The 24795-nt window shown below is 41.6% G+C and overlaps 1 protein-coding gene across 2 annotated transcripts; it reads left to right on the top strand.

The window, feature by feature from the left end:
* The first annotated feature begins 286 nt into the window (after window positions 1–286).
* Window positions 287–24121, top strand: setd3 (SET domain containing 3, actin histidine methyltransferase). Of its 2 annotated transcripts, XM_084568977.1 has the most exons (13): window positions 287–315; window positions 2575–2698; window positions 4786–4878; window positions 5047–5195; window positions 6626–6698; window positions 7453–7709; window positions 13474–13532; window positions 14746–14860; window positions 15008–15082; window positions 15323–15489; window positions 17585–17670; window positions 19867–20027; window positions 20241–24121. In XM_084568977.1, the coding sequence occupies exons 2-13, from the start codon at window positions 2596–2598 to the stop codon at window positions 20727–20729; spliced, it is 1827 nt and encodes a 608-aa protein (XP_084425103.1). In that variant the 5' UTR covers window positions 287–315; window positions 2575–2595; the 3' UTR covers window positions 20730–24121. The 2 variants fall into 2 exon arrangements, with proteins under 2 accessions (XP_084425103.1, XP_084425102.1); XM_084568976.1 differs by lacking the exon at window positions 287–315 and having other exon boundaries at window positions 2483–2698.
* Window positions 24122–24795: the final 674 nt, after the last annotated feature.

Genomic DNA, 24795 nt, shown 5'->3' on the forward strand with positions numbered 1-24795 from the left:
GCTGAAAGCGTATCCGTGATTGACATGTCTTCAAACCAATCATTGCAGCGCAAACATTACCATTCATGGTCAATTTACGCTTTCTAAAAGTAAGTGTCCTATTGCAAAGTGCGATCGGCCTGAACCTGATACATCACGGCATATCCACCAGTCGCCGTCAAGCTCCTCGAGCGTGCTATTCAACGACCAATTAGAAAGCCGGAAGCAAGCGTTTTGTTTATGGGCGTACTTCGTGCCTACTCCAATCACAAGCGCGGCTCAGTCAAGGTTGGTTTCAGTGTAGTAACTGAGGAACTGCTGCTGTCACTTCAAAAGGTATGACTGGATTCGGAGATAATGCTAACTTATTAAACGTCTTAGCTTGTGCCGACTGTTGTTCTGCATGAAAGCATATATGCGGCGTGGTGGTTGCTGCATTTTAGCAGGCAAAGCTAGTTAGCCAGTCAGTACTGCAGATTAGCCCATTCTAAAACTCAGGCTGATCCTTCATCACTTGACAGTTTAGCAGCTAACTGCTAGCTCGCTAACGTTCAGTCAGTGCAGCCAGTGTAGACGAAAGAGCTGTGTGCTTTACCCTGCCCCTCTTCAGCTACGCCTCGGCTCGGATGGGCGTGATTCCTTTCTGATTGTGAGCTAGCTGCTGGCCTAGTGCGAAAGGCAAAAATAACCCGCGGGTTTAAGTAGTCGTGGGATGCTAGTTTGAGACGTAGTTGGGTTCGAGGATGAAACCTTGCAAATACTTAACTTGCGCCATGTTCAAAATGAAGTGCGCACACCACCTGGCTATTTATAGCAAAGACAGAGAAAGTATTTTCTGTTTAGATTGCTGACATGTTGCTACATGTGTTACTGTCCAGAACAGACCTAGAATTAGCAGTAGAGGGGCATTCGTGACCGTTAGCATATAGATAAATGAAGCTAGTTTTCAAAATGTTGCCATTCTCATTGACTTCATTTAGCTCAACTGTGCTGTTAGTTTTAGACATGCGCACAAAGTTTTGTCTGCAGAACTTCACTCATGGATGGGTGCATTTTGATACAAAAACAGTTAGCATATTACCTACAGTTTTAGGGAAATAGCCTCTAGTTTTGCAATCTATTCTTGGTCTTTAAAACCTCATTTCCACCCCACTAACATATACATGTGGGGGAAATGAGAGGAACACCGTTCAGTATACATCACCATATACTACAACCTCACTAATAAACAAAATGTACCTGTCTGACAATGCCAACAGAAGTTGAAAATATATGAACTTTGCAAAAGATAAGATTGAAATGATTTAATACGAGATTGTTTTTTGTTTTTTTTACACTAGGTTAGATACAGATTCCCCTTATCAAGTGCTCAGTGAGTGTCAGAGATTCACTTTAAGCATATGTTTGGGTGCTTGAAACAAACAAGTTAATAAGCATTTGGAAAAAGGCCAGTGCAGTGGATGCCTGATGCCATGTTCTTCTGGCTTTGGACTACAGTGACAGCTGCTGCTGCTGAATGCCACCGAGCAGCTGTGTGGTGTGTGTTTGTAAGGGGGAGTGTGAGACACGGACACACTGGGGCTGTGGTAATGCCGAACACTTTTTCTTAAAAAGGGAGAAAAGAAAAAAAAATGCCCAAAATGGCCACTTGGTAAACTTTTCTGGATTGTGAAATGGTGTGTGTGAGGGAAGGAGAGCATGTGGGCTGACTATCTGCTTGTAGAGAAGGAAATGTATTAGTTGAGCTAAGGCCTGTTCAAAAATACAGCGACTTTCCTTCATAGTGCAATATCAGACTGACACTAGAGATGTGATGTTATTGGTGAGACATTCTACTGAGACCGATGGAAAGAAATCTGTAAAATCATCTGCATCATTTGCTGCGTGAGCTGTTTCGAAATATAGGAAACGTGTTTTTGTAGGAAGTCGTTCATAGGTAGTTCAGTGCACAGTAATCAGAGAACCAGGCCATGTGTTGGCAGGATCTGTCATGACCAGATTGAGCAGTTCATGTGTCTCAGATGTGTGCTGCCCACAGTACTACTCTTACTACTGTGGGCACAGTAACAGTTACAGTTAAAATACATGTAAAATAATCATACTGAAGCTGATGAGTTGCTACTTTCAGCTATTGTAAGCACTGACTTTGTGATGTTAAATATATATCTGTGGAGTGGGCATCAAGTGCTGTAAACAAACTGAGGCATCAGTTTGGTTTGTCACTTGTTTATCTTTTACTCTGAATAAGCAAAACTGAGAAACAAACACTGCCTGATGTGTCAGATTAGTTTTGACTTATAGTTCTAGATAAGCCAATAAACTGACTTTTTAGCCTAAATGCAAAGGGACACTGATAACAAAACTGACTTATTAGAAATACTTAAAGAACTTGTCTTTGTTGTGTGGAGTACAGTGGAGTAGGGAACACTACAGACATCAGGGAATCTTTCATTTTTGCAACACAATCATTGGCAATTTGAAATAAATGTCCTGTCTACCTCTACATGGTGAGAGAGATTTCTTCAAGCAGGAGGTGTTTGTGATAGGAAGACCCTAGAATGAAATGCTAACAGAATGAATGTTGTGTTTTCTCAGCCCGGTTGTCCATCCAGCACCATGGGAAAGAAGAGTCGAGTGAAGACTCAGAAGTCAGGCTCAGGAGCCAGCGCTGTGGTTTCCCCCAAGGAGATGATGAACCTTATCGCTGAGCTGTTGCAGAGTATGTTCCACAACCAACATATGCTCTTAACAAAACACCTGAACTACCCACCAGGGATTTGGAACGTAGGGAGCTGCTTGGATAATTGGTGAAACGTCTTCAAGACAATTCAAACAAGCCCAGTTTCCACTTTATTTTTAGATATGCAGTGACCTCGGTAACACACAGTATGTCCACCTACACAGTCTTTTCCAGACAGTAGATCTCTTCAGTGTTCACATTCCAGCCCAACAGAGCTGACTCTGTTGTATAAAAGCATATGAAGTATTCGCTCCAAAGGCTTGTTGGAACCTAGAAAGTTTGGAGCATGTATGGAGTTTTGAGACAGTTTCAATCCATTTGTTTTATCAGAATGAATTTGCTTTACAAAGCTAAGCTGGCAATATTTTTCATTTAAGAGTTGCTTTTACTGCACACGATGCAGTGCGCTCGCTTTGTGTATGCTATGTGCCACAGTGCAGGAAGTCTGGACACATCACCTTACAGTATCAGAGCGCCATTATGGTGTATTTTGCACAATATCTTATCTTAATGCTGATATAGCTGGAACAAAGCCACTATTCACAAGCTGATGTATAGCATGCTCATGTGCCAAAAATAATGAAATGAAATGAAAAGGCTTTTTCACATTCCATCTAGGATACAGTGAAATCATGAGTATTCATTTCGCCAGTACAAACACACATACAATGTACAACAACAAATTATCTTGTGGTTCAGTTACAATTAGGGTTGCAAAGGGGTGGAAAATTTCCGGTAAATTTCCAGTAAATTTCCAGAAACTTTCCATGGGAAGTTAAACTGGGGAATTTTGGAAATATTCCAAATTAGAAACTTTCCATGGGAATTATGGGAATTATGGGAATTTATGGGAATTATGGGATGACAATTGATGTATAAATTCTTGTATGGTTACAGAAAACCTACCACCATAATTAGCTAGCCTCTTAAATGGTCAATGAAATGAAAAATAGCTTTCATTTAGCACCTAACTTACCAGATAGTTAGCTACTGTATTAATACATTTTTATTTAATATTTGCAAGTTAAACTTTAATAACGTTATAGATCAAATATATTTACCCCATGATATTATCAAAACTTACTTGACTTTATATAGTCCGCAGGCTCAAATGTGTGGCTTCAATAGTATTGTGCTTTGAGCTCAAAAGTGTGGCCTCCAGCCTTCAAGAAATCACCTGTGCATGTGATGGAGGAATGCACAGTGCATGTAGGGGGCGTGGCCTCAATAGCCCTGCAGTAAGCAGTGTGCTGTGTGCATGTGATTGAGGAGTGTACTTGCATTAAATCTGGTTGTTTTAGCCAAGACTATGCTACAATATATTCCCCCCAACTATAATTAAGTTCCCTGTTAAGGGCCAACCTTCAATTTTGTAAATTTCTTATTTATTCCTGTTTATTCCCATATATTCCCGTTAATTCCCGTTAATTCCCGTTAATTCCCATATATTCCCGTTAATTCCCATGGAAAGTTTCCAACTTTGAAAATTCCCGGAATTTTGCAGCCCTAGTTACAATCATCAAAACAACAAACTGTTCAATGTAGGGAATCTGCAGTGCTCGAAATGTCTTGACAAGCATAACCTCTTCTCAAAAATAAATAAAGGCCTTTGGGATACACTAAAATAAATGTGATAATATGATGTATGTGAATTCCTAGTGTCCCATACTTTGGAAATGTATGGAACAGAAGCAATTTTAAATAAGGCAGGGTATTGATTCTCAAGGTAGATATTTCAGTTTCAAAATATTTTTTTTGGTTAAATATGAAAGAGATTTTAACAAAACTGAATGTTTCCATTTGTTGTTTTTGTTTTTCCTCCATATTTGTTTTTGCACTATATTCCACCTCTAGTTGGCACTTTATGCCTTCTCTGTCATCATAGTTATTAAATCAAAAAGTGCTGCCACACATCCTCTCAGTCCCGATGGTCCTGACAGAGTTGTAGCTTCTGTCATGTTTCGGATCTGCCTCACTAGTGGACCAATTACTAATTTATGGCTCTGTGTGTGCAGCTGTATGTTAAACTTGGAGCTGAGGTGTTTACAATCAACATGTTTTCCCAGAATGCAGCAGTGCAGCACCCTCTGCTGGTAAGGAGTGGGAGGAGTACATCCAAATCAGAGGCTTGGTGGAGAAGATACGCAAGAAACAAAAGGGTGAATGAATACCTTTTCACATTACGATTTTTATTTATCCCACACAATGCAAACTGAGGAGCAATATTAAATTTGACATTATTGTTCAATTAGCCATCAATATAGAGGTTAAAAGAACACCAGCCATGTGTTTTTCTTTTTTCATTTTTGCTCTGTGTGTTTCTTCAGGTATGTCCATAGTGTTTGAGGGCAACAGGGAGGACTACTTCCCAGATCTGATGTCCTGGGCTCAGGAAAACGGGGCGTCCTGTGATGGCTTCACTGTGGCCAACTTTGGGACAGAGGGCTACGGCCTGCGGGCTACCAAAGACATCAAGGTGGTTCTCATAAATGTTGATTTGCAAGAATTTCCATGTTTCTCTGCCATGTAAAATACTTTATTAATCCTGTAAAAGGAAATTGTAGTGTTACAGCAGCAGTACTTTACATCATACTCTCTTACTGTGCGAGCTCTTCCCAAAATCCTCTTAGGCATATAGTGGGTGACTTTCATTACCTGTGATGGCCTTCATTTTCCTTAGCATCCTTACTCCTGCCACCTGCTCCACTCCTTCCTGGGTGACACCAATTGATGCTGCCAGCTTTTTGTAATCAGCTTATTCAGTCTGTTCCTGTTGGTTACCCGAGCACCCTCCTCCGAACACGCCACACCAAAAATCACTGCACTGGCCACAACAGAGTTAAAAAAGCAGCACAGTAGTTGTTTAATAGAATGTAGCCGTCTTAAAAAGTACAGTCTGCTCTGGCCCTTTTTGTAAACAGCCTCCATATGTTTACTCCAATTCAGTTTGTTGTCCAACTGCAGCACTTTGTTGCAGGGGACCTGCTCAACGTCAGTCCCCTGTATGAGGATTGGGTCCATTTGGGCAGGGACGTGCACAGGGGGGTTGCTCAGGTTGCTCGGGCAACTGCCCATATGTCCTTCTCGACTCACGTTGCCCTTCTGAGGTCGAAAAAAAAAAAGCCTCATTCACTTCCATTCGGGCACCGAAAGTGAAAGTCAGTAGGGGCAAACTCTGTTTACGTGGCCGCATTTGGGGCCTCTTCTTTCTGAAGTCCAAGACCATTTCCTTGGTCTTGGTAACATTCAGCAGGAGATGGTTATGTTGACTCCAGTCCATAAATTCGCTGATTGTGTGCACGTATTCCTCCTCATCTCCACCTCTAATACATCCTACAACAGCCGAGTCATCCGAAGATTTCTGAAGGAAGCAGGAGTCTGAGTTGTGTTGGAAGTCTGATGTGTAGAGGGTGAACAAAAATGGTGATAGGACAGTACCTTGAGGGGCTCCAGTCTGCTAAAAACAGTCTTAGAGACACATACTGTGGTCTGGCAGTTAAGTAGTCTGTGATCCATGAAACAAGCTCAGACTCCACCTGCATCCTTCCCAACTTCTCTCCCAACAATTCTGGCTGAATTGTGGTAAATCCACTAGAAAAGTCAAACAAATATAATCCTTATAGCTGCATCAGAGGTGTCAAGATGGGAATAGAGTCTTTGTTGCGTGTAGATGATAGCATCATCTACACCAATTTTAGGCTGATATGCAAACTGAAGGGGGTCTGTGAACGTGCCCACTTTGGGGCGAATGTGGAAAAAAATATAGAATCGACTTTAAAGCTTGACTCGTGTCAAAACCTTTTGAAGTTCTACAGCAATGACTACTTTAAGCCCTTTGTGTTGAGCCTAGGCAGACCACATTAGATGCTGTGATAAATATTACTTACCCTGTGCTTGTTTGTGTAGGCAGAAGAACTTTTTCTCTGGATTCCCAGGAAGATGCTGATGACAGTGGAATCGGCGCAGAACTCTGTGCTGGGTAAGAAGTTTAGGTGATCAGTATGTAACATGGAGCCGAATCATGTACACCTGAGGGGAAAATGAAGAGAAAACCTTGATGAAGAGAAATGTAGAATACTTAAACTTTACCTGATAGCATATTATACCACTCTGTAGACTGAAGGTCATATACAACCATTGTTTCAATATGAGAACTTTCCTAACAGCACAGGGGTGTCAGTTTAGAATATACTTCACCAACTCAGAACCTTGAGGGGAAGTTGCATATCTATTTTCTTCCATCACAGATATTCTGTCTGATTAGTGCAACATTTCTTCACCTTGAGGGGTGTGAAACCTGTGCAACAGCAGAAACACCAATATTTCAAATCAGCTATACTGTAACCTTGACAAATGATCCTGTTAATTATTTCTAAAAAAATAAATAAAGCATATAATAAATAAAAGAGCCTGTAGGTCTGCTGCAGCAGGCCAAAACTGAGTAAAATGAGCAGCAGATACGAGAAGTCACAGAGAAGTCACACAACATGTTAGATTTGGAAACGAGTCAATTTTTAAAGCTGAGTAAATAGCAGCTGCTGTGTGATTCTCTGTGATTTGAATTAGTCTAACCATTTGGTTCAGTTTTACGCAGCAAAACACAGACATAAAAAGTAAAAGTATTTATTGTGATAATAATCAGTGATGATCAATATGAAAAAACTAAAAATAAATAATAATTGTGATAATAATACAGACTATATCGCTAAGCCCCGGTAACTTCTTCATCTTAGGTCCCTTGTACAGCCAGGACCGGATCCTCCAGGCCATGGGCAACGTAACGCTGGCTCTCCACCTCCTGTGTGAACGGGCCAACCCAGCTTCATTCTGGCTGCCATACATCCACACTCTTCCTCAAGAATATGACACGCCGCTGTACTACCAGCAGGAAGATGTGCAGCTGCTGCTGGGCACACAGGCAGTTCAGGATGTCCTGAGCCAGTATAAAAACACAGCACGGCAATATGCTTACTTCTACAAACTGGTACAGGTAGGCAGACATACCACGCGACACACAGACACATACTACTGTATATCCTGTGTACATACTGCTAACAGCCGAGTTTGCGACGCAACCTTTGACTTTTTAGATTGACATCTTTTAAGAGTCCCTTATACAACTGTTTATCAGAGTTCCTGTTATGTGATCTTTAATCTGGCTTTTAGTTTTTCTATTCAGCTGTGGTTGGGAAGTGGTTTTATGAGTAAAGTGGTTTTATGAGCAAACTTTAAACAAGCACAACAGATAATTATGAACCTAGCTTAGGATATTGTTGCCTCTGGCCAGGCAAAGCAAATCTAAGCTTTGAGTGCCTTTGGCAACTAAGATTGATACTGAAGTGCACTGGAAACGAATCCACAAAACACTAGCTAGCACATTAATGGAAAAATATGCCTGTTTGAAACTAAAGTTAGTGAAATAAAGTTATTCTGTAAGACTGCACTTGTGATGTTTCCTCTAAAACAGTGGTAACTACAGTACAAACCAACCAGCCTCCTATCTGTACACAATGTTTACACAAACTAGCTGATCAGTAATATATTAAACTGAAACCTTAATCTGTTACTGAACAAATCATACTGCAGTATGTGTTAACGATGAGAAGCCGTATGCTGTATGTATAGATGTATTTTTAAAATTCAAGCAAGCAGGTCTTTTAATCTATTCCCCAACATGTTATTTTATTACAGTGGCTAATAGTTTACATAAACGGGGCTAAGGAATTGGTATGAATAACAACCCAGATAGATTTGTCTTTCTCAAGAGTACGCTACTAGGTTCCCAAGTATCATTTTGTATAGGCATTAAAGTTAGACATATTAGAGACCAGGAAAATTATATTGGGAACCGATCAGGACCAGAAGATGTTCTTTTCTTTCCTAACAGATTCAAGTGTAGAATAGTGAATGACATACAAATCTTTGAAAGTATGATTTTTCATAGGGAGTTTATGAAAAATAATGCCTCAAATTGTCCTTGTTGTCAAAGTTGAATCGACTGTTGGCCTTAGCTGGATATGTTTTATAAACCACTAATAAAGTTCAGTCTTCTCCACCATGACCAGGAGGGGGAGGCATTGGGCCAGAATATAGACTGAAAAGAATCCAGAACAAGAGTCAGAGACAGGGCTGAACCACAGATACACTGATCCATTGTCGTAGCTGAACTAAGGATTACGGTCACTGACTGTGGTTGCCATATAAACTTCTAATCACAATGTGATTGCAAAGTGATTTCCATATCAAGATCAGCAATGCCCCCCCTTTTAAACTATGGAAAAAGATTCAGTTTGTGAACTTTTAAAAATGATCACACAAAGACTTTTTCTGTCCAGCGTTATGCGGCAACAAAATTGACTTAAGATACAGAGACAGCGATTATATGATGAAATACTGGTTAACGGGCCCAGACAACAGATAGTGGGATGGTAATCTCAAAATATGCTAATGTCCCATTATTAATCGGAAGCATAGTGGAATGCTAGCTCAGCTTTGATCAGAACTCCTCACAGTACTTCTGTCAGAAGTCTGCCTCTTCTTCTTATGTGAACGAAGTAACAAAAGAATATTTTCTCAGATAATTCATTCTTTCTGTCGCCAGCTCTGTATTTGTTTTAATTAGCTGATGTACAGGCAGGAAAAACTAATAAATATATCTTTGGCAGAATGGTTTATTTCAGACTCTGTACTGTAGCCTACTGCCTTTTTGTAATTGTTTAGTTATTTAATCTAACTGTTGAATACACATATTTTTAAAAATTAGGGGGCAATTGAAGAATTGTTCCTGCACTCGAATGTAGATCTAGTTGTTGCCTTGCTAAACATGGCCTCTGAACTATGGTTCTCTGAGGTTACTTCGGGCTGCTCAGTAGCGCTTCCATTATGTCTTTAAAGGCTGATCATACCTGCTAAGACCTCGTCTCGGGGTCTGCCATGTCTTTGCGGTGGCAGGGATCGGAATAAAAGCACACTCTTTAAAAGCCTTTTGAGAGAAGTTAAAGCTCTGTCTCTCACACTACCATCACCACCACCTCCACACACCTCTTCGTTTGGTGTGTGATCGTCATACTGTCAGTTAGAAAAGTTGTGAGATGCAGTGCCCCAAAATTCTGACATTAGAGAGGCTGGGAGGCCTAAGCAGTACATACTTTTATAATCCTTCAGCAGTTTGCATTTGTGATTGGCCTTTTGTTTTAGTCTTTAGTCAACAAATATTAAAATAACTATTGTGGCTCATGTAGTTTGAGGGTATCATATCATCATCAGGAATGGCTTTGTCTGCGTTATCAGGAGAGGAGATGTTTTTTCAGACACACAAGCCCACACTCCTCAGGGTGAAATAGCGTGGTCACATCATATTTCACCTCTGCATAGCTGCTGTGAGTGGTGACACTGATTCATCCGTACAGGTGAGCGCAGAGGATCATGCTTGTCAAGTAGAACAAAGTGACAAACTGATGTATCGACATCAGCCCATATGACTAGTAGCCATTAAATGACAAGAAATTAGGAGTAGGGAAACGGCAAAGACATGATTTAAACACTGTCACCATTCTACACCTCCAGCAGAGAGTTACGACAAGTTTACTTCAAATGCTCTGCCCATGACACGTCCTGGTAGCAGTCATGCAGCGAAAATATAATCATTGTCAGATTTTTGAAAGTCTGATAATATTATAATGTCTTGTATTGGTCAGACTCCAACTAAAACAAATTCAGAAGACTTTGTCCCTGCAACTAAAAAAAAAAAAAAAAAACCCACACCCCTCGGCAGCAATTCATTAAAATGGATCGGGTTCATTTGTATCAGTTCTCATACTTGGCATCAACACAAGGTTAGAACGTTGTGTGCAAACACTTAACTTAGATTCTGTTCATCAAATTTAATGGTTGCTGATCAGTAGAGGAATGCATCTCCAGGTGTGTGTTGATAAATGAAATGTTAAGGCCGTTTCTTATGGCTATGGCTTTTAGGAGTTATGATTAAATGAACTCCTTACACTTTTATGAGCAATGGTTGCAGCTTAAAAAGTTAATAAATTAGTGTAATTTGGGCAGAACTGTGGTTTCCCCAACTGGAAAGTATGTAAGTGGAGAGAGAGTTTAACTCAATTATCAGAGAATGTACTTTTTACGTATGTTTTTGTGTTCATGTCAAACAAACAAGTCAACACGCTGAGCTTTAAAGGCACTCCACGGTCTTACTAAAAATACTGTACTATATTCCTGTTCCATGCAGGAGGTTGATCTCTGTACTTTTTGGGGGACGGGTGGGGGAGATGTCAGTGGTGGTTTTGTCTGACTGTATATATCGAGATGTCAGATATATCAGTCTGTGTGAATGGTCAGACATACATCCAACGCACAGAGAGAAGGAAAGTAGGGAGAAAGAGAACAGGGGACGTGGGGGGTGGGGAGAGAGAGAGAGGTTTTTGAGGAAGGTACATTCAGGTCAATTCAATTCAAAGCCAATGTGACAAGCTAATTTTCCAGCCCGGTCATCTGAGGAGGGGGGAGAGGAGGGAGGAGCAGGGGACAAAACAAGGAGGTGTGTGTGTCTGTTCATGTGCGTGTGTGCTTGTGTTAAGAAAGGAGATGCATCAAAGATGAGAGGATGGGACACACACCTCCATGAGCCCTCCTCGCTCTGTCTCCATGTCAAGCCAAGTGCAGCACAGAGCTGTGTGTGTGTCTGCTTGTATAACTCACGTTGTGGGGACAGAAGTCTGTTTACGCACTCACGCTGTGCGCATTTAGTTCCAAAAGGATGTTCATTTTCTGTAAGGACAATGGCTACATTTAGACTTTGTGTGAGTTTGTAAGCCAGAGCAGAACGATCATTCATTTGGGGTGGCGTGTGCATCCACCTGGAGAGTGTACCTCTAATATATAGCATGGTGTTTGCAGGCTGTAAACCAAAACAAATCTCATCCATTTTCAATGTAGAATATTAATAAACTTTAAAGGCATTTTTTTCTTGCTTATCAGAAGTAAGGTGTTCAGATGGAAATCCGTCCTGAGTGATCTGCATACACACGGGCAGCTTTAAGTATAGGTGTGAACATGTATTGAGGAAGCACTGAGATGTGATCGCTCTGATAACACTTGGAGGTGGGCTGGCCAGCGTGTGGCCACATTCTTTTAGCAGCGTGATCACACCATGCACCCTGGCCACATGGAGGGACCACCTACTCCACTGACGTCCCTCTGCTTTACCAAAGATTTTCCTCATTGGTTTTGAGCTACTGTTTCACATCTTGCTTTAAAGGTATGGTAGTACTTAGAATTGTCACAAAGGAAAAAGGTCACCTGTAGCCTGAGCATGATATATGCAGCAATGTGGACATCAGTTACCGTTCTCTCTCTCTCTCTCTCTCTCACCTCTCTGTGTGTGAATAATCTGTGATTTTGAGGCAGTAGCTGTTTGCCGAAATATTCTGTTCGAATATTTACTTGCATACCTAGCCTGGAACTGATATCCTATCACAAATGATCACTTGAGACGCGTGTGGAGATGCATTCTAATGTCATGTGTGAACACATGTACTCGGAGCTGCCAACTTGTGATCCGAGCATCCAGGAGGAGTGTTAGTACCAAGTGTGAGCAGACTATCCCCTGTCACTCTGGCCTTTAACTAAGTAAAGCAGGGACATGGTCTGAGTAGATGCGTTTTTTTAATGCATTAGTAGTAAACTCTGAACAAATCAGCGATCTTTTGATGATGATTTAGTATTCTCTATTCATATCTTTTCGTATCTGTTAATAGAGATTGCATTAGCTGTAGCAGATATAACGTGCAGCATTTTTCCCACGAATGTTACCAGTTTTCAGTAGCGAATCTTTGTAAATCTGTGTGTCATACACTCAGTCATCATTGTGTTACCTGGTTTGGCTATCGACAGTGACCAGTTAGAGTACTGATAAATCAGAAGAAGACTGCACACAGATTCACGTGCTCTGTTCCACATGTAAATGCGTTTATTAAAGTGACTGTGAGATAGCCGGAGCCGCCAACTACCAGGAGCAGACTGTGGTTGCAAGGCATGACAACATTTTACTGAAATTTGAAATAAGCAGCCCAGCTCTACATGTGATCCTAAGCAAGAAAACAAATGTGCGTATGTCTCAAAATCTCAAAACTGTTCCTTTCTTTTACAATGAGTTGTAGACTCATTCACCGAACAGTGGTTCTACTCTTTCACACTTGTGCCTTTCTTTGTCTTTACTGTGTTCCTTCCTTCTGTCTCCTCCTTCTCTTCATTATGCATTCCACTGAACTCCCCTCTCTCACCCTCTCCCACTCCCCCTTTCTCTTCTGCTTAAGCTCGGGACAGTTTGCAAATAGCTCTGGTAGGTGGCGGCCGTGGCTTTAAACCGAGAAACTAGTGGCACCCATGGACACACACACACACACACACACACACACACACACACACACACTCGCTCACACTCACACTCACGCACTATGATTCAGGCCCAAATTGATGAGGCAGATTTATGACGGCTGCTGGCCACAACAAATTAAGTTGACAGTGATGTATGTGGGGGGTCGAGTGTCACGCTGCACTAACAGACCACACACTCACACACACACGGCCCAGTGGTGGCCCCCTACTCCCAGTCCTTCTTGTTAGGCGTCCCTGTCAGGCAGCCCCCCTCCAGCATACCTGCATAATGAAATCCCTCATACTGATTTGTGTTTTTTCCTTCTCCTTCCCTTTTTCCTCTCGTCCACCCCTCTCTCCATCCCCAGACTCATCCTGCCGCCAGCAAGCTGCCCCTGAAGGACAGCTTCACATTTGATGACTACAGGTCAGTGTGTGTGTGTGTGTGTATACAGGCATCTTCTGTGCCTTACTCTACATATTTGTGCGTGGTGATGTAAACTGGAGCAAAATAATAGTTTAGCCTTATTACAGCTTGGTTTTTATTTTTCACAGATTAAACCCGCTTTCCTCTTTGTAATATTAACATGGTGCATCCCTGAGACCTGGAAACACAGTGACATCTCCTAAAGGAGGAATGTAGTAGTCTGATGATTTTTCCATCATGTTAGTTAAAATAAGATAAAGATGAAATTCTCCTAACTCAAAGCTGAGAACATTCACCCCCTGTGTTAGTCAGGCACAATAGATCAAGTGTGAATGATTCTTTTGTTTAGCCAGAATTCACACCTGCAGGTTCAGAGTATAACTACACATCAGATCCACTGTGGCTACAGGTGATAGGGAGAGATGTGAGCAACAGTAAACACAGGCTTAGAACGCTGACGGCACGATAACACGCATCTAGCAGAGACATCAGTCTTCTGCTCACATTAAGCACTCTCAGCAGCTGAAATGTAGACACGGTCCGGGGTACTGAATGCTCTGCACTGATGACACAAGGGGAAAATGTACGCATGTGGGAGACTTTAGAGCCCAAAACAAATGAAAGGGTATAGATGCAGTTACAGTTGGGAAGTGTAATTAAAAGAATCATGGACAATATGTGCATTTATTGTGGCTGTGGTACCAGCTGGAGAAATCTGGCACTGAAATGCCTATGTTCCCTGATCAGTTCAGACACCGATCAGTGTGAATGAGTAGCAGGGATCTATGAATAGGTAAGGGAGTAACAGGGACAAAACTTTTATCTCAGTGTAGTGTAGTTAATGAATGATGAATCTACGTTTTCTTTTGTTGATGTAACCCATTAAATGCACTCGCCCTCTCATTTGGTCAGAGTTGTATTGGTGGCACACATAGGGGAATACTGCATACCGAGCAGGGGGTCATAATATTTAGCCTCATTGTATTGCTGTGGGTCTCCACTCTTCCTTCCCTCTCTCCTTATTGTCTCTTTTCACCTTCTCTCTGCCTTCATATACTTTCCATCTTCTCTCTCTCTTGTCCGATACAAACCCTCTCTCCTCATGGTGAAGCCAGTGTTATATCCGTTGTACTGCCTGTTCTTCTGTTGCCCAGAGTCTTTTGATCCATGACTATGGAATAACAAGCGGTGGTTGGTTGATTGTGTGTGACAGGTGGGCAGTGTCTTCGGTGATGACCCGTCAAAATCAAATCCCTACTGAGGACGGCAGCCGGGTCACTCTGGCCCTCATCCCCCTCTGGGACATGTGTAACCACACAAATGGACTGGTAAAGTATACATCGCATGCACACGTACATACAGTAATGGAAACTGAGTTGAAAAGCTATGGGTACTGACTCTTGATGAAATTACATACGCTGTTGACATGTGGTTTCAGTGTGAACAGGTGAGTAAAAGTAGCTGTCAACTTTCAGATCACTACCGGCTACAACCTGGAGGATGATCGCTGTGAGTGTGTGGCGCTGCAGGACTACAAGGAGAATGAACAGGTGAAGAGACAGTCGCACTCTATTGCCTCCCGTATTTCGGTCTTTGTCTCTCAGAGTCATTCCCATTAGAAGTTTCATTTTGTAATTACTGTCTGTTCACACTGACTGTTGTCGGGCTTATAAGGACAGATCAAACCATGCCCCTCTATAATTGAAAAGGTTAAACATTGTGTATAATCTGGATCATGCCACAAAGGCAGATGATGAAGATAATGTGTTGATGCTTAACTCTTCCTGCAGATCTACATCTTCTATGGTACCAGGTCCAATGCTGAGTTTGTCATTCACAACGGCTTCTTCTTCCAAGACAATGCCCACGACCGAGTGAAGATCAAGCTGGGCGTCAGTAAGAGTGAGCGCCTTTACGCCATGAAGGCCGAAGTACTGGCACGAGCCGGCATCCCAGCGTACGTCCAACCCTTCTCTGTGTCACTGCTTTTAAGCTACAGACATTCCTCCGCTCTCTTCACTTCTTTTCATCTGCGCATACAGTGTCTGCTCGCTTCAGCTAGGCCTGAAACAGTTCACACAAGTCTTTTTAATATGGGTCAAGGAGAGCTTAAGGCTCACGACTGAATCTGTGTACCTTTCATGTAGCAGCACTGCTCTTTTCTCTTCCAGCAGTAGATATTTCAACCAATTAGGCCCCCCTTTGGCATAATTGAAGCACGTAACATAAATGTTGCAGCAGAAGTCTTTTCTTTTTTTACCCTCCCACCCCACCAAGTATCAATTTACCATCCGCTTCAACACTTTCATCACCAAGAAGCTTAATCATTTTATCATTAGCCCCTTAATTTTATGCAGCATTCTGTGCTCTGCATTTTTAATCAGGCGCCTTTAATCTCTTATTGATGACAGTCTAAATCTCAACAGTGGAAATTAAGTGAAACAATCCCCGTTGTTGCCAGGATGCTCTATTAAACTGACAGATATGCTCGTAGATCATTTTCAAAGGAAAGAGCAACAGATTCTGTGTCGAGCCTCGCTGACACGTTGAGTGGCTGCTATCATCAGACTGTTTTTACCACATGCAAATCACTCCTTTTGGATATTATACATGGAAATAACAACAACCTTTAAGTCCACTGTGACATTTTTTTTTCAACAAACAGTACAATTTGCTGAGCTGGATGCTCTATTGCTGCTGTAGTACTGGACAAAGGGATAATTTAATATGAGCAGCAGGGAGGTAGCTGTAATGCATTTGTGCGGTGTAATAACGCCGACCCGGTGTTACTGATCACCACATCGATCACTTTGCTGAAACAGGAAAATATTGTCACTTACTGTCTAATATATACTCTTTTTTTTTTTTATCTCACTGCTGACTTTCACAGTCCAGAGGTGTACTTCAGACTGCAGCATTAACATTATTGTTCAGAGAGACATAAGGAAGACAAGAATTTGATCCGAGAGGATGGGGTAATCTGCTGGTAGATATGATGTTCTCAGAGGTTTGATTTGATTACCGAAAAATGCAACTCTTGAAAATTGCGCTCAACAAACATATTAACAGAGGATTAAATGGTAAATGGTCTTGTATTGATATAGCGCTTTTTTCAAAACACTTTACAGTCACACACACATTCATACACCAGTGCCAAACGCCTTTCTGTGAGTGCCTCCAACCTGGAAGGGCATGTTTCTGGTCCGCAGAGATTCGTGTTTCTCATCTGTCTTCCTTGCCCCACCAGCATACTCAGTGTTCATTGTGTACATTTGCCATCCGTGCCTACGGATAATCCTCTACTCTGCCGATGATACTTCATCTGTTTACACACTGTGCCAGCCTATACACATGTAATAGCTTGATCTGGGTTCTGCTCATGATTTCTTCCTGTTAAAAGGGAGTTTATTTCTTGCCACCGTCATCTTGGTGCTTTTCTCTTGGGGTTTCAGGCTCTGAGTTCTCTGAAGTCATCCTCAGACCATTTGAATTGTTATTGACTTTATACTATATACTGTAAATATATGTATCGATTTGGCAACCTCACTGTGATGGCAGGGCTTCTGGAAGCTGCACATGCTGCAATTTGCTGTTCACCAAAATTTTTGTCACTCTCACAATCGATTCTCAATTAAAAAAAACACTGTTATTGATCCAATAAAGAGAAAAGAGGGTCTTGTACTCCACTTCTCTGCTTTTGAGTTGTTTTGTAAAATGCTGCCGTGTGTGTTTGTGGGCTGGTCAGCTGTTAGAGCTAGAGTTGATTCTCCGCTAATACTACTCTGCCAGTGAAAGAGTATGAATTATTCACTTAATATTTCACCTTTGCTTTGTAAAGCTAATTATTAAGTCATACGCACAACTCTGCCCGTTTGAAGATGAACTACAAGATAGATTTAGTGTGTGTACAGTTGGAACCTTCTGGATACACCACTGTGCACCTTGTGTTGAATTTTCATTCCGTCAACATAAAATTCTAACTTAATTACAGGCTTATTTCTTGCTTATTGACGTATTGCTAACATGACGTCTGTATGCCGTTGTGTTTTCAGGTCCTGTATCTTCGCTGTGCACTGTAACGAACCCCCGATCTCAGCCCAGCTCCTAGCCTTCCTGAGAGTCTTCTGCATGACAGAGGGTAAGACACTGACAGATAACGGCAACATAAACAAACACACACGCACACAACTGTGAAATACCAGCAGCAGGACATTCCCTGTGGAACCTCCGAGCCAAAAACCCGGTAGCAACAATGCATGCCACGTTTTTCGACTCCCCTTGGAGACCGTTGTCAAGCGACTGCTTCCTCCACAAGAGACGGAGAGGAGGTGGAGGTAGAGGAAAAAGACAGGGGAAGAGCAAGGCCTGTCCAATCCCGAGCTGGTTAATTGATCAAGGCAGGCCACCAGATGTGTGGAAGGAGCAATCCACTGTGGGGTTTGCAATATTCATCGGCATGTATGCAGAAAGGCACCGGTGTCATAAATCCCCAGTCACACAAGGCCACATCCTCCTCTGTCACAAGACTCATCTTCAGGACCTTGCTTGATATATTATTCACATTTTTGCTGCATGTTAATTTTTAACAGCCCCGATGCCTTTGAATATGTGTGTGCGTGGGTATCATCTCTTGCACGCATGTGTATATGTATGTCAACATTTCTTAACAGATGTGACATGATGGAATAGTGTGCACACACAACTGGGGCGCTGCAGTTCTCTTCTTTCATCTTCCAGTGTAACCTAGCCAAGTTCAAGTGCTCAGATCAAAGGCAGCGGGATAAAGGAACCAGCGCTGGTCCAGAACTCCTGCACTTTATGACAGAATTGTAAATGCTGAACTGTACTAAAATTATGTTCAGACTTCACCGTTTTAGAAGCTCAAGGCTAATTTGAAAGAATTTGATTACAGATTAAGGGATAGTAAAGGGATAAGGCTGTGCTTTGTCTACATTTATCACATGAAACAGTACTTCCTGCTAAGTGAATGCAGGTAGAATCCTTACAGGAGGAATCCTTACGCAATGTTTCTGTTTCACTGAGATGACACTAATGGCTTATTCACATTGATACTTATTTTTATGATTTAGTTGATCCAAATAGCCTACGGGTGATCCCAAGTCAGACCAATTGAGCTGCTAGCTTCATCATCCTAATATTAATTCTTACTTTTCTGAATTTCCTGTTGTCAGTGAATGCAGAGTTATTATATTGGGACATCTACCGCAACTTGTTACCGGATCATCCATTCTTTACATAAATACTCTGGTCATGCACACCTTCTATGAAAAAATAATAATATTTAGTATTTTAGACACTGCAGTGTTAATGTTATTAGCCATAAACAAACTAATATGTTTCTAACAATGCTGAATTTATTTCCAGTGAAAACTTAATACAGCTTTTTTAACAAGTTTTACCTGGAACCATGATCTTCGCTTTTTCTATGTTGTTTACTAACAAAAAAGAGCTGATCACTCTTTTGGTGGGTTTAAGAGTAGAGCAGTTCTGTTTTTCTACAGTGTCTTGCCTTGCAGCGTGTCCTTTACTACTCAGAACCTCTCAAGTTGTTTACTTCAGAGTAGTTTTGGATTCATTAGAACGTTGGCTCATTCACATTTGACACTGCCAAAGTAGGAGTTTCCTCCTACTGCACTAAGCTAGGCTTAACATGTTCCAGACCTCTGAGTCAGCCTTTGACACACAGATGGGACATGACCTCATCTGTCGCTGGGTCACAAATACTCAAGCCCCTTGGCTTCTAAAAACCAAGGCTCAGGGACCCAAATAAGGAAGTCTGATTGGGATCGGTTCTGGCTGATTACATTTTGGATTAGGTCCTGGTTCTGGTTATTTTGTTGAGTGCGCCTGTTCATTTAGGATTCATGTTTGGTTGTTGCCCTCTACTATGAAAGCATGTTTCAAATGCCTGTGTAGATTCTCAGTCATTCGGGTTGTATATCTGTGCTAACACAAAGACAACTGAACTTGCTTATGTTTCTTGAAGATCTCAAGAGTACATTGTCAGTGGCTGATTATGTCTGTCGTTGATCAGCTTTTCTCTGTATGGCTTAATGTTAAATGGCTGCTTTCACTATTCAGAAGTGAAGATGATGAAGGGTTTTCAAGAAATTTAAGCATGCTCATTGTCTTTAGTTTAGCACTTTCATGGATGTTTCATATAATTTGGGGTTGTTTTGTCAGTGGAAAAACGTGTCTTTTTTCCTTTCTGTAGTTTCACATGCCTCAAGAAACCCATTCATTTTACCATCAACTCAAATATTCTGTTTTTCCTTAATGGTCCTGGTGATACTGACGTCTGGCTTCATTACAGAGGAACTGAAGGACTACCTTCTTGGAGAGCGTGCCATCAACAAGATCTTCACCCTGGGCAACAGCGAGTTCCCCGTCAGCTGGGAAAACGAGATCAAGATGTGGACTTTTCTCGAGACTCGAGCTGCTCTGCTGCTCAAGACCTACAAGACCACGACAGAGGTCAGACTAAGTTTTAGTTATGTTGAAAGTTACAATTTGGGTCATGTGACCTCAGATCAGTTTAACAGTTCTGTACACTTCATAGTAAGGAAAGGCAGGAGCATGCATACCTGTTATTCTGAATGTGCTCCATTAGAGACACCATTGACAGCTTGTTAAACATTACAAACCCTCACTCTGCCACTTGTCTACTTCTGGCCTGGTCTCTTCCAGGAGGACCGCTCCATGTTGGAGAAACCAGATTTATCTCTTCACTCTCGCTTGGCCATCCAGCTTCGCCTGGCCGAGAAGCAGATCCTGGAGAAGGCGTCAGCCAGTGGTCGGGACAAACGCATATACTTTGAGAAGAAGCTGGAGGAGGGTGCTTTACTGCCACACTATGAGGAAAGCGATATTGCTTTGCTGGAAAACACTGACGCAGACGCAAAGCTTCCTATTATTCTGCGCAAGCTGGAGGAGGTGGAGGAAGGGCAGGAGATCCAGGTGGAAGAGCACAGTCACCTTTTGAATGGGGAGAAAGCAGCCTATCAGATGGGTATGGCTGCTAATGGGGAGAAAATGCTGGAGGAGACTCAGAAGGTCAGCAAAGATGTTGATCCAGCTTTGGCCCCAGTTGGAAGTTCAAACCAGAAAGGCCAAAGGGAAGTGGCTAACCTAAGTGCCAGTCGAACTGAAGATAATCCCAAAGAGAACAGTGAATAAATATTCCACTTAGTGCCACAGCCCATGCTATTTATTTATTTTTGTGTCTCTTAAAGGACTCAGAAATATAGAAGATGAAAACAATTGAAAGTCATTGAACTTTTCCGACTGTATGTTCATCCAGCGTGGCTTTTCTTAGTTGTACGCTGCTGAACTGTCTCTCAGCCTTTTGAACAGAGGTGGTTTTGATTGACATTAACTTTTGGTTAAGTTTTAAACGTTAGGTTTACACTGAAACTGTTTGACGCCTACAGCATGGGAAAAAAAGCAAGGGGGGTCAGTACAGAACAGTTTCAGACAAGTAGTTAGTTGAAGAGAAGGAAAAAAACAATTAGATGAATCTCATTTCCACCAAGCCAAAATTTCTCTTAATTTTGTGATTTGGTTAGTTTATTATGGCAGTTTGACTCCTTGTGTGTCCGCTGTCTGTTAAGCTGACAGTCTTTTCAGATGGTGCGTTGTGGGGGGTGCCTCCCATTTTCCAGTTGAAGTCACATAAGACACGTGAGACTAGCTGATGTCAGCTGTTGTGGTTTAATAAGGCAGGCTAATGTGGAAATGGTTTTGCTTTCTCAATTAAAAAAAAAAAAAAGAAAAAAGTTTTAAAAAGTCATAAATCTTTATGAATGTACTCTGTAGAAAAAGGGTGTGATCACTGTTGTTGCCCCTGACAAAGCCATAAACAGCACTGAGGAGGCAGTGAGACAGAGGAAAATGTTATGTGAGTGTTAAGTCGCAAGCTTTTTTGTTCGACTGCCTTAAAATTAGGCAATCTCAACATGAAAAACAGGGAAGCATCATTCCTAGGTTCTTACTCTCTGGTTACGGTAGGGGTGACCCTGATGACTCTGTGTGCTCTGATACTGACTGGAAAAAAGCATGGATCTTAGAGGAAATAATGTGTAATTTCCATCATAATCGCAATAAGTTCTGTCATTTTACCTCATAGTGGAGGCTGTGGACATAAGGGCTTGGTGTATTTAACATTCTACTGGTGCTTTTCCGCTAGTTTTTAAACTCCAAAATAGTAGTTTAAATGTAAAATGAGAAAATGTAGTTGTGTAGTAGATTGTACGCAACCTCGGTACAGGTTTAAATGAGTCCAGTTCAGATAAATCTATATGAACAGGTATTGGCGTATACTATATGTTTGCCAATATGTCACAAGAAATTGCAGTACAGCATCTGTTGTGTAACCTTGGTGGCATCACCAGGGTTGTTCAGTCAGTTCAGCTCCATGTAATTATCAGTGGAGCTCCCCGTCTTGGTTTAATTGGACTCATTTTAACCTTCCCTTCTTTTCCACAGTCTAAACAGTGATCCTAGATGTCCCGTTTATCTTAGTGAATATCAACACACAGCTGTTAAAATCTCACACATCCTCTGCTGTGATGTGATACATGATATTAACTTAATACTGGTGTCTGTATTAACGGTGCCACTGTGAGCTTTCTGGTTTCACTCGGCCCCACCCTTTCGCGGCAACTGAGGGACATCAATACAATCAAGGAACGGATGGATAAAAGCACTGCTGAATCCTTCCTGCTGAGCTGACATGAACGCGGCTTTCATCCAGCAAATTCAGACAGCGCTTCTCTGTGATGCTGAAACGTAGAACCAGCTGCATGTAGACAGGCGACAGACTAGATGGAGCTCGGCGGCTGTGTGGACTGGTGCACTGCTCATGTCTTGCCTTGAACGTGAATTCTAGTTTGCAGTTTAAAATGAAGAGAATGAAGTGTGCCTCGCTGATGTTCACTAACACCAGATACACCAGATGGATTTAAACCGAGATTTCTGCCTCACCAGTGAAATTTCAGTGGAGAAAAAAAATACACTTCTGAACCTTTTCAATATCAAGGGGATTGTTCTCCAATTAGAAGTGAGACATGACAGTCTGCTGGTGTCCGTATTCTTGCTTTTCAAAAATAAGGCTTCAGAAATGGCTTTGTTGCAAGCTAATAGCAGTTTTCCTGTATACTGTTGGTGCACATCTGGCAGCTTCTTGTTCTTAAGGATCTCTTTTATCAGCTCAAATAGTAATTTAGTGTGCCGTTTTGGAGAACCTATTGACATACAGTAAAATGATCACTTAAGGTGTTGACATTTCATGTTAAAACATTGGTTTGGTTAGCTATTATCATTTAGATTTGCTTGTTATACATCTTGTATGGCAATGAAGTTTCTAACCAGTCCCTGACCACTTAAAATATTTACCTATGATAAAATAAAAAATACACAAATTCACCTAATTCAAGCGTTGATTGATATCCATGTTAGCATTTGCACCAGTTTCCCAAAGTTCAAGGATTCGTCTTCAACCCTCAGTCCAAAGCCAGAAGTTGTTCTCTATAACACCATACAATCTAAAAAAGCAGTAAAGATCTGCACTGAAACAGCAGAATCAGGGGGATGTTTGGACACTTTTGCTTCAAAAACTGCTTTTCAGTTCTCGGTATTATTGACATATTTCTGTCTATTGACTACTCATTGAATTGACCGATGGTCTGAGCTCAGCAGAAGTCTTAATACAGAAATGTGATTCATATCGCTCCTCTGATCTAATGAAATCTACATATTTACCAAAAAAATAATGCCCGACTAATTGACACAAAGCATTTCAGCTATTCCTGCTGAGACTAGCTTTTCAGCTAAGATGTATGATCAGTAACGGCGCTGATGGACAGTTTTCTGTGAGCATATTTAACCTCTCTAGAATCAGAAACAAATGCCTTGGCTTTTTAGGATCAGCCAGCTAAATGAGAGTTGGGGTCACTCCTTGTTAACATGCAGAGTCATGTTGTTAGCCAACAGAGGCTTGGCGGTGGTGTGAAGATTACCGCTACCATCACGGTCCTCTCCTTTTCCCTTCATTTGGTAAGCCGACCCAGTCAGTCGGGAGTTTTCCCTTGAGGTCGGAGCACTTTGTACCACACCATGTTCATGTTCTGGATCTTGTTTGTGTCACTTGTCTTTTTTGTGGCTCCAGCACTTTTCCATCACAAATGTGTATTTTTATGCAATCGTGTATCTTTAACGACCTTATTGGTAACATTCTGTCTATGTGCTGCTTTTCTAAAGACATCTGTCCTGTGTGTGTGTGTGTGTGTGTGTGTGTGTGTGGAGTGGAGTGGGGGTGTATGCGTGCTTGTGTGTTTGAGAAACATCTCGTAGCTTTAACCACAGACTCGACAAGTCCTGGAAGAGTATGGGGTTTGTTTGTTTTCTCCAGCTGAACCAGACTCCTCACCATCTCCCATTATGCAGCGGAAAGGAAACGTGTCCTGATGCTGTCATCATCCAAGCAAAACAGAGATTAAACGTCATCCATTTCTCAGCTCTTGCGTGTAGTGTTGTTTTTAAACCTTGAAACCAACTCCTCTTACAAAGACACAAGGTCCTCATCTGTCTATTGTTCCTCCCCTTTCTCCTTTTGTTGGGGAGTAAAAGGTTCATTGAGGGTATTTCCCTTTCTTTGCCCCCTGGCCCTATTAGGAATTTATAAAAGAAACATTATCTTGAATCATTTAATTCGAAGCAATTAAATTTTGAAGTGCTGTATTTATAATTCATGGCGGTCTAAGATAAAACCTCTTTAATCCTTGAATATATTATTATAATGGGCACTGGGATGGGCAGTAGAGAGCGAGGCATGTCCAGTATTGTTAGTACTCGCTGTGTCAGTGCTGGGAACAGACCTGGGACCTACGCTCGCAACTAATCCTGTCCTATGAATTATAAACCGCCATCCATATTAATATAGGATGGCAGCAGCCACGGCCGTGAGCCCGGCTCAGTGTGGGACAACACCATTGTCATGGAAGTGTTTACAGGTGTCAAGAATGATGGACTGACAAACTCTGCCATCTGCTAGTTCTCTGTAAAAAGACTGCTGCCTGTTTTCTACACGCTAGCCTTTTCAGAAAGTAGCAATCAGGTTTTGTTCAGGTTGCTATTCCTGAAGCAAGAAATCCTTTTTCAAATGAATCATTCATTGTGGAATTATCTGTTACCAAATGTGGCAAAAAAAAGACAGATCTAATTCTTAACCTATTATTAATCAGTG

This window comes from Chelon labrosus, assembly GCF_963514085.1.
Source record: "Chelon labrosus genome assembly, chromosome: 20".
Classification (NCBI taxonomy): domain Eukaryota; kingdom Metazoa; phylum Chordata; class Actinopteri; order Mugiliformes; family Mugilidae; genus Chelon; species Chelon labrosus.

Coding starts and splice junctions, on each gene's coding strand:
- setd3 (XM_084568976.1), top strand. CDS start 2,554: ATGAATGTTGTGTTTTCTCAGCCCGGTTGTCCATCCAGCACCATGGGA. Junction 5,196..6,625: donor GGGCTACCAAAGACATCAAG/GTGGTTCTCATA, acceptor TTGTTTGTGTAG/GCAGAAGAACTTTTTCTCTG. Junction 15,083..15,322: donor ACTACAAGGAGAATGAACAG/GTGAAGAGACAG, acceptor CTCTTCCTGCAG/ATCTACATCTTCTATGGTAC.